Source organism: Cannabis sativa, chromosome 3 (genome assembly GCF_029168945.1).
Source record: "Cannabis sativa cultivar Pink pepper isolate KNU-18-1 chromosome 3, ASM2916894v1, whole genome shotgun sequence".
Taxonomy (NCBI): domain Eukaryota; kingdom Viridiplantae; phylum Streptophyta; class Magnoliopsida; order Rosales; family Cannabaceae; genus Cannabis; species Cannabis sativa.
Window position 1 is genome coordinate 73,891,501 of NC_083603.1, and position 11,405 is coordinate 73,902,905.

The window sequence follows — 11,405 nt, forward strand, 5'->3', positions numbered from 1 at the left end:
TATCCATTGTTATAATCCCCATAATCAATGATCTACATTGCATAGGGATAAAAATTACCGTTACACCCTTTCAATGTATTTTATCCTTAAAACACTTGCCACCTATAAATGATATTTTAGTGAATTAAAATAATCAATAAAATGAGATCTCAACCATTTATCTCTATTTAGCAAGCTCGAAGGAAATCATCGTTTCACTTCTAAATACCTATAGAAGCTATAGATTCCATATCTATGTTTAGTGCTCCCACTCAATTGTACTACCATGTTCCCAAAATGTACGTATCACCTTGACCAAAAAGTAGGCTTAACTAACAAATCAAAGATCACGAATAACACTCTTAAGATCGAACCTAATCATGTCAGGATTAAGATCATTTGATCTACGATCAACTAGGTGATATTGAATTGAATAGATAATACAGTAAATTTATCATATCTAATCAAAGTTCAATATCGGTCCCCTGCAATGTATACTCCATACATCCGATACTGGTAAACTTTGCCAATGCCCTGGAAAGGACATAACACTTATCCAAGGTGTAAGCTTACCTATCGCTGATTATCATGCCAGTCTAAATCCAGTGAACTGACAAATCAGGGAATTAAACTTTCGAACATATAATCAAGATTATATTCCACTGTGCTGACAACACTATAATCATTAACAAATATGTATGTTCTAGACTTAATAGAATTTATAATCATGAAATAAATCATGTGAACCACTGATTATCTTGAAATGGGTTTTATTTAGGGCACAAAACCCAACAAACTCTCACTTGCACTAACATAAAACATAAAGTGCATTTCAAATAATCTCAACACCTTGATATCCAAATCATGTGTAGTATGTAGTATACTTTCCGTAATATGATATGACAGATTGTATTCAGTACAACCTTTCCTCCATCGTTACATTTCCTTAATCACAAAATACTTGATATTGTGAAATTTCTCTCTATATGTCTACTCCTCCAGGGATACTGGATTCTTTACTTTTTGGCAACTACTTTTGTGTTAGTCAGGAAGTAACACTTGTAGTTAATAAATGTTGGAACAATGCCAAAAATGTATAGAACTTTCCTTAGACTGAATAAGTAGCTTTCCTGGAACTTTAACATTCAGTCTCTCTCTGGTAGACTTAGAGACTTCGGATAGGTTTTTACACTTCTCCAAAATCACTAGTCCACCCCCAGAGTAATCACCATCTCATCAGCAGACTTTCTAGCACTAAGGCAAGTCTAGAAATCTGATTTGGTGTAGTCTAAGAGTATTAAATACACCCTTATCGACTAACATATAGTTCCTCTTCTTAATCTTAAGATTCACTTGATTGTCTTCCAATGTTCCTTTCGTGGATTAATCTGATACCTACTCATTACTCCCACTCAACAGCAGGTGTCTGGTCAAATGCATAGGAAAGCATACATGAGACCTCTCACTGTTGATTCAAGGAATTCTTTCATGGCTTTATCTTTTTTAGAATAGTTGAGACTTTTCCTTAGATAAATGAAATCTATGTCTAGAAGTCGAAAAGCTTCTATAGATTTAGCAACTATAAAAGAAAATGCTTTAGCATCTTACTAAAGTAAGTTGCTTGCACTAGAGTAAGTAATTACCAGGTATACCACAAGCCATAGGTTTAGATAATCTCAAACCTATAATACTAGGAACAGGAAGTTTTGTTAAGTCCATTGAATAGACTTACTAACGAAAATTTTCTTTCTTGTCCTTGTAATAGAAAACTTTTTTTTGTTCCATATGAATGGTTTTAACCATAGTTCTCTTGGCTTTTCTTCTTAGTTTCTTATTCTGACAATCCATTACTTGTTTAAACTAATAATGGATTTTAATCACAAGTGTCTCCCAAGTAATAACAGGGTGAGTTCCTTGAAACCCTCCCACTACGACAAGGTACCGTGACTTTTGTGTAAACACTAAATGGTACTGACCTCTTCGGTTCTGTCAAGACAACAAAGGTAGTGGGATCATCTTGTATCGAATAAGATGATAGAACACTTTTGGAATCAAGAAAAAATATATTCTTTATTTGCTAATTTGTTTTCAGAGTTAGTCATTTTCTTAGAAAAGTAGTATTTGTTAAAGCAAAAACACTTCTTTATCTAATGACTATGGGATGGTCCACCCCTAATCACTTAGAATAGCTAACAAACATCCAATTCTTGGTGAACAATTCTAGCTTTTCTTAAGATTATGATTATGTCATCCATGAATCTAGTAATGGTTTACACTAAGTACATAACCATTCCATCATTCTTAAATTTTCCTATCACTAGGGTATATCCCTAGAAGGACTTAGCCAACGACTAGTAACTAATTATCAATATGCAAATCGAATTTCTGGGGAGGTAAGTTTGGATATAATTCAAAATCAACTTAATGATCTTTGAACTGCATATGTACCAAATATTTCTCCACCCCTATCAGTTCGCAAGATCTTTAACCACTTACCTTAATGGTTTTCCACCATTGCTAGAAATTCATGAAATTTTTCAAACATTTCAAATTTATTTTGCATAAGGTAAAATCTAGAGTGATCGTTTTAAGAATATAACGAAAACTCATATCCACCCCTGAATGTACATCATCTGCGAATGAGATGATTATACTTTCAGTGGATATAGGCATAATGACTCTTTGCAGAGTATTATCTTGTCAAAACCACTATGAACAAGATGCAAATGCCATAGATTTATAAAATATGCGGTTGTAGTCTTTTGATGTCTTAGGTTTAGTTACAATAAAGAGTTCTTAGAATAGTCCAAGTGGATCCTGGTCACAGAATACTAAACTCATATTTCATACTAACATACAGTTTGAATCCATTAATAGAAAAAATGGTTATTAAACAGTTATGAAAGTGTAACTGTATTGTATTCTGGAAGTAGAAATAAAGAATTTCTATTTGGAATCTAAAATTTAAAGTCAAAGACTTAAATTCATACCAAATATACATGAGTAATTCTTCTTTCTTGGACCACTACTACTAATCTAACTCTAAGTCTGATTTGCCTAAAGTAAGCATATATAAGTAGGAGATTCTAAGATTGACGATTTATATCATTTCAGGATAGAATTTCGGGAATATAATCATATGCGCCATTCAATTTTTTAAGAGAAAGTAGAATGACATTATAAGCAAATGATTTATAAACCATTCATCCAATGATATATTATTTAAGCTAATTCGAAATGAATAAGCTAAGAGGAATAAAGGATAATTTCGAATTTAAAATAAGAATCCAACGATATCCCGGTAGGCGAGAGTCAAAGTATCATTCATTGAATAGAGTTGTCATCTCATCTAAAATGGAAACCATTCTAGCAACATTTTATTCGATGAAAATAAGAATCCAACGTTGTCCCCGTAGGCGAGAGTCAAGGTTATCTTATTTTATGAGCTTCCACCATTGTTTCATATTTCGTAAATTTATCTCTAAGTAGTCACCTTAGGGGAGAGTCTAATAGAGACGAAAACTTACAAAATACTTATCATATGAGATCTTACGGTGTTAAATGCTTTCAACGAATAACCATCCATAAGGGGGATGAAGTCTAGCGTCTCGAGGTTATATTGAAAACATTTAACTATTATAAGACCAACAATGGAGATCGAATATCCTTATAACTAAAAGCTCATTATTTTAAAGACTTGTATTTTCTATGATATTTATTTTAATATATATTTATTTAATTAAAATTATCAATTTAGAATAAAATTTTAAATATAAATTTTAATTTAATATTTATAAAATTATACTTAGATGGATAAAAAAAATGAATTATTCTCCATCTTAGTAATATTTTCTCCATAAATATTCAGAAAATTATTCAATTTAAGTTGTATAAAATTAATTTAAATTAATTTACAACTCAAATTTAATTTTTTATAAATATATATTGCATTTCGAAAAATTAATGTATTTAAAAATAAATACAATTTTCGAAAATGCTATAAAATAAAATAAAATAAATCCTAGAAAAATTATTCCAATTTATGTTGGTCCAAAATTAATTAAAAAATTAATTTTTTTAACACAAATATTATTTTCCTATTTAATTAAATATTAAGAAAAATTTCAAATATTTAAGTATCATGATGAAAATCAACTTAAATATTAATTTTGATCTATTTAATTAAATGTCACTAGATAAATACTTCAAGAAAAACAGATAATATTTATCTAAACTTTTATAACTAATTAATTCATTTTCTAATTATAGTATATTTTAGTTCATTTATTTTAATTAATCATTAAATGAAAAAATCATTGATTTAAGTTGGTCCAAAATTAAAATAAATAATTTTAAACTTTAATCTATTTTTCAAATTAAATTCGAAATTTTATGCATTTAAGAAATGAAATTTCGAAATAAAATGATTAATGAAATAAAAATAAAATATACTTTGAAAATTATTCAAATTTAAGCTGTTTTGAAAAATAAAATTTCCAACTCAAAATAATTTTCTATTTAATTAAATATCCTGAAAATAATAATATTTAAGTATCAAGAATAAAATCAACTTAAATATTTAATTTTCAATTTAATTAAATGTATTAAATACAAGAATTAAATAATCAAGTATGAAAGAAACTTAATTATTAATTCTAATTTAATACTAGGAAAAATATTCTATAATTAAGATGGTGCAAAATTAACTAAAATAAATAATTAATTTTCAACTTAAAATATTTTCCTATTTGAATATTAGAAAAAATAACTAGTACTAGAAATAACTATCTAGAATATATTTCAATTAACTAAGTGTTTTTCTAAAATTAACTTTAAAATATTCAATGAAAAAAAAATCCATATATTTTAAAAGTTAGTTATGTTGCTAATTCAATTTTAATTAGGTTAGACTAATATAATTAACCTAATAAAATTATTTAAATAAGGCAAATGGGCCTTAACAATTGGGGTTGTTCATGTGAGGGAGGGCTGGGCTCGGTATGTCGTACCCACTGCTATTGGTCCCCTAACTCTCACACAAGGCCCAAAGGAGAGGAATTTAACCTTTAAATAAACAATTGTTATTCATTGAATAAGTCCAATTCTAATTGGGCCTAAATAAAATTACTAATGTCAAATTTTATTTTAGCAACCTAGTCCATTTACTTAGTAAAAAGTTAAATGGGCTTCCTATATGCATCTAAGCCCAATGGCAAACATATAGGCTCACACAGGTCAAATGATTTTGATGGGCCCTATCATGTTACTAGGTTTACACAGATGAAAGAAGTACAAAATTTACCTCTTACAAATTATTTATAAGATCTATTGACAATTGGACTATGATTAAAATCAGATTATTGAATATGTCAACAAGTTAATCATAGCAATTTAGATCAAATAAATAATAAAATTTGTTAAAAAAAATTTTGAATAAACAAACATTGTCCATGTAACATATGTGAAATAAGATATTAATATAATTAAATTATTATTTTAAACTAACCAACTAAATTTTGAAAATTTAGGGTTGTTAAAACCAACCTTAAAAAAAATCTCATCAAAATTTAAAATTCAAAAATGAAAAACTAATTTAAAATACCTAGGTTTATTTTGAATTATTTTTATCAAACTAAATTAAATGTCAAATAAGATAAATGATTTGAAAATGATTAATATCTTCAATATCATCTTCTAATCTTATAATTTAATAAAATTAAAATAATAAAATAAACCAATTCTAAAATAGATGTGGTTAGATAATTATTATTTTAAGAATAAAATAATAAATAAATAGTAATTTTCCTAATTATATGTCAAAGTATCTCAAATTAAGCATTATTCAAATTTCTACAAAAAATATCTAAGTTATTTAAATATTTAAAATAAAATTTATAAATTTTTAATAAGTAAAATGATATAAAATAGTAAAATATCATTTTTAAACTTATAATTTATAAATAATTAAATATTTAACACAATAACAAATTTTTGAATTTGAAAATATTATGGTTAGAATATCTATAAAAATATCTTGGTTAATTTCAAATTTATTAATTATTTAATTTGTCATATAAGATAATTTTAATATAATATTTCAAATAAAAAAGATAAAGTTATCTTTTAATTTAAAATATGTTAAATATCAAAATATCTAATCTTATAATTAAATAATATATAAATATTAAAAAAATTAACAAATTTTTAAATCTGACCATAATTTAAAAAATTAAATAATCAATTTTTCAATTTAAACCCCAAAATATCATAAAATAATAATATTGTATTAAAAGTAAATATTATTCATTTAAAAATAATATTTAAATTTAAATATATTATAAATAATATTTTATTTTGAAATCGGGATTTGAAAATTGCAAAAAATCGAAATTTTGGGAAAAATACCACAAAAATCGCATTTAGGGGTGTTGCTGCCAGGACGCTGCACGTGCAGCCCACGAGAGGCTGCTAACAAGCCTGATGCGCTCGCAAGAGAGGGAGTGACGCCGAGAAATCTCGGGGCCTGCAGGGTGGAGACGTGCGCGTCCCTGGATTTCCAAACGAGGCTCACGAGCACTTAAAACAGGGATTTTTGTCCCAATTTCGCGCGCGTAAACGGGTTTTGTCCGAGTCTCTGGTGCGATTAAGCACCATCTCGACACCCATGGCCACCCAAAATTCAAACCTTCACAACTTTTTCAATTTTTATCGGAATTGAGTTACGTAAAAAGAAAATTGCTTAATTTTTCACAAGGAATCCAAATAAAATATTTTCAGAAACAGAAAAAATAGTTTTTATGGAAAAAATTTTGTACAGCACATACATTCATCAAGTAGCACATAAACCAACATGAAACCATCCAAATCAACACAAATCATCATTTTAATTCATATTTCATGAAAGTAAATCATTACCATGGCTCTGAGGCCAGTTGTTGGAAATATTTTACCAGGATCTAGATTTACTAACAAGTATGTTTCATTAACATCCTAATATGAATTTATAAAATAATGAAATAAACACATATAAAGTTTAGGAAACCTTACATTGGGTGCAGCGGAATATAATGACTCCTTCCGTTCAGATCTCTAGCCCTTGATTCTTTTTTGTAGCAGAGCATCACCAAGATCTGAACTTGGATCATTTTCTCTCCTTCTTGAGCCCGATTCTCCTTCTTGTTGGTTGGATTCTTCACAGTCTTACACACTATGATTTAGATACCCCTTGATGTGTGTGGGCACTCACTCATTCACTCAAGGTATGAAAAAAATTTAAGAAGAAAAGAGAGGGAAGGTGGTTTCGGCTATGGTATAGAGTAGGAGGCTCAACACATTCCTGAAGGCAAGAAATTTCATCAAAACCGTTAAGTGTGAGCCATCACTATCTATTTATAGGTAACCACTAGGTTTAGGTTAGATTTATTTGGCATTAAAATAATGAAAAAAATAAATGGTAAATTGCATTACAAGTGGCCGGCCATGTGTATTGGATTGGGCCCCACTTTGCAATTTTGCAATTTTGTCATTTTTCCATCCTTTTTTCTCAAAAATACCAATTTTCTAATTTAACCACTTAAATGCCAATTCTAATTATTTAATAACTAAAAATTAATTATTAAATAATATTGTCATTTAATATATTTATTAATTAGACATATAAAGTCTCTTAATTAATAAGTAAGACCTAGAATCTCTTTTCTTCAAAATTTTGCCCTTGCTTAGTGAAAATTCATAAACTAGACATAGTCTAATTTTAGAATTATAATTGATTAATCAAAATCAATTATCTGAGTCTTACAAGTAGTATGGTCTCAACTAGTATGGGAACCATGGGCCTATATAACCGAGCATCCACGCATAGAACTTGAATTGCACTCTCAGTCATATAGAACGCTCTATATGTTCCACGATATAGATACGCTATTAATTATCCATTATTATAATCCCAATAATCAATGATCCTCTATAGATGATCTACATTGCATAGGAATAAAAATTACCGTTACATGCTTTCAATGTATTTTATCCTTAAAATACTTGCCACATATAAATGATATTTTGGTGAATTAAAATAATCACTAAAATGAGATCTCAACCATTTATCTATATTTAGCAAGCTCGAACGAAATCATCATTTCACTTCTAAATACTTATAGAAGCTATAGATTCCATATCTATGTTTAGCGCTCCCACTCAATTGTACTACCGGGTTCCCAAAATGTACGTATCACCCTGACCAAAAAGTAGGCTTAACTAACAAATCAAAGAACACGAATAACACTCTTGAGATCGAACCTAATCATGTCAGGATTAAGATCATTTGATCTAGGATCAACTAGGTGATATTGAATTGAATAGATAATACGGTAAATTTATCATATCTAATCAAAGTTCAATATCGGTCCCTTCTAATGTATACTCCATACATCCGATATTGGTAAACTTTGCCAATGCCCTGGAAAGGACATAACACTTATCCAAGGTGTAAGCTTACCTATCGCTGATTATCATGCCAGTCTAAATCCAGTGAACTGACAAATCAGGGAATTAAACTTTCGAACATATAATCAAGATTATATTCTACTGTGTTGACAACACTATAATCATTAACAAATACATATGTTCTGGACTTAATAGAATTTATAATCATGAAATAAATCATGTGAACCATGCAACATAAAATGATTTCTGATCTTTACTAATTAGTACATCTGATTACATTGAAATGAGTTTTATTTGGGGCACAAAACCCAACATTAGTATTGTTATAATTTTTTTGTTGTATATAATTTTATTACTACTATATATTAATTTTAAGTGATACGATATATCGAATATTGTTGTATATATTTAATAATCTAATATATTTATTCGTTTTTTTTTACAATATATTAATATGTAATACTAAAAAATTAATGTGTTAAATGTATTTTTAAAATTTTTATTAGCTAATTTCTGTACTTAGTTTTTAAATTTATAGTCATTTTGCATTTCAAACCTTTATGGTAAACCTAAGCCCATAAAAATGTTTAAAAATGATAAAATGCCATAAAAAATTGGTACAATTAAAGGGATTTTTACATCACATATTGAAATTTTTCACTTCTTTTCTTTTTTGCTATGGGTGCAGATTTTTTTTTTCAAAAATACTGTGTATTTTTTATAATATGTACTGTGTTAAAGTTTCTCAGTTGTTCTATTGTTATTTTTAATTGTTCTGTTTTATGTTTTACGGTTATTTTATAAAGAGATAGTATTTTTGAAAAAATTTCTATATGGTAGTATTTTTATAAAAAATAACTTAAATTCTAGTATTTTTTGTAAGTTCCCAAAATTAAATCTGCCATTTATTTGTAGTATTATTTAGGGAGGATATCTTCCTTGTTAAGAAATAAGACTAGCCCAAACCTTTTTCTTTTTACTTATTTATTTATGAGAAATGTTAAAGGGCACTAATGGTGTCTAGCACTTTCCTATGTGTCAATATCGTTATTGGTTCAACTAAGTATCGGATCCCACATAATTTAATATAATAGTTTTTATAGAATATCGCTAGCCAATCGCAATGCGATATGTCGAAAAGGTACTAGACACCACAAGTGCCTAATAAAAATGCTCTTTATTTATTTATTTTGTAGGGTACTAGCCCGAAGTATTAATTTTCTCATGAATGGGAAATTTGACGTAGTCTTGGGGTTTGGCCCGAAATAAAAGATAGAATATGCACCTATCTATCATCAGATGAAATTGGAGACAAATTAATGAAATAAAGTTCATATATACTAGTCACGTGGAATCACAATACATTGGAATTAATCTGTATGCATATTATATATAGTGATACGATTTTGTCCCGTGATGCACTTTCATGGAATGTATTCCGTGGTACATTAGATGGATTTCAGGTACGTTACTATTTTTTGACCCTAATTATCCTTAGATCAACCCAACCCTCAGATCAAATAACTCCCTTATTTAACGACTGCCGTACATCACGAAATACATTCGGTGGTAAACCTACATCACGGAACAAAATCGTGTCCGTATATATATATATAGAATATACACATACCATATATTGAATAGCTTAAGCCTGTAATCTTCATGTAGTATCTATAACATTTATATAAAATATATAAAAAAAGGATATGAAAGCAGCAACAATTAAGATATCGATTAACATAAAGAAAGTTACTTTCTACGTATACTTTAGCCCTTTCCATGTTGTCTTCCACTCAAGCACGTAATAAAGCGACAAAGGCCCATAGAGAAAAAAGTTATAGCCTTAACTTTATCTCCGTATATATAACATATATTAGAGTATAAGAGTTACATACACACTTAGCCATACATATATAATTTCTCCAATTCTTTTCGCTCTAAATTCACAAAATAATATCCATGGCAAGTACAGCATTATTGCCTAATAATAATAATCAGCAACAACAACAGTCCGTAATAGGGCAAAGTGCTTTGCCAAATAATAATAATAACAATCCTGCTGGTCAAGCGAGTAGTACCACTGCTACTACTATTGCTTCAGCCTCTTTTGGTTCCATTGGTCCCTTTTTTGCAGTAATTTCAGTACTATTCGTTTTGACGATGCTATCGTGCTATTTTGGCCGGACTTATGGCCGGCGTTGGGCGGCAGCTCCGCTCGAGAGGATTGATATCGGTGGTAGCGGTGGCGGTGGTGGTGGCAGTAGCAGTAGCTGTATTGGTTGGATGAAGAGTGTCAAAAGCCGTTTGTGGATGGCTTGTCATGAGTTTGAAGTTAGACGAAATAACAAGATGGTGGTTCTTTGTGGTGATGTAGATGAGAAGAGTGACATTAAGGTTAGAGATCATAGTGAAGTTTGATCACATCCATCCTTATTCCTAGGCTTAGTTTTTTAACATAACTTCATCACTAAAATTAATAAATAGCTATCTCAGAATTTGCCCATTTTAATTACACAGTTTTATTTGACTTTGATTTTCTTCAAAGGAAATATATTAACCAAACAATAGTACATACTAAATTATTTAGGGCCATGCAATCCATTCAGGCATGCGCTGTTAATATTATTTTGGTTTACGAGAGCATTTACACTTTTATTTTAGCCCAATTAATTTGAAATTTCGTAATTTTTTTTTTTTTTATGAATCAAGTGAATTTCATTGCTCAAAACACATTTATACAACCAAATAGCATTCTCCAAGTACAAGAACCTAAAAAACAATAAACTTTACAAACTTTACAATGCCTCTAATCACTAATTGACACTTTCTTTGGCCATATACAAAATATTCTCTTCTTTGACACATTTTTAATTAACTTTGCACACTATACTGTCTACACTCGGTATCAAGTTTTACCATAAAATGTAATTTCTAGCTCGCCAAATGGAGTACTGCCAAGACTGCAGCAAGAATCATCTTTCACT

The 11,405-nt window shown here is 28.9% G+C and overlaps 1 protein-coding gene across 2 annotated transcripts; it reads left to right on the top strand.

The window, feature by feature from the left end:
* Positions 1 to 10,301: 10,301 nt before the first annotated feature.
* On the top strand, positions 10,302 to 11,046 carry LOC115711217 (uncharacterized). Of its 2 annotated transcripts, XM_061112276.1 has the most exons (2): positions 10,302 to 10,447; positions 10,490 to 11,046. In XM_061112276.1, the coding sequence occupies exons 1-2, from the start codon at positions 10,381 to 10,383 to the stop codon at positions 10,837 to 10,839; spliced, it is 417 nt and encodes a 138-aa protein (XP_060968259.1). In that variant the 5' UTR covers positions 10,302 to 10,380; the 3' UTR covers positions 10,840 to 11,046. The 2 variants fall into 2 exon arrangements, with proteins under 2 accessions (XP_060968259.1, XP_030495404.2); XM_030639544.2 differs by having other exon boundaries at positions 10,302 to 11,046.
* The last annotated feature ends 359 nt before the right edge of the window (positions 11,047 to 11,405 follow it).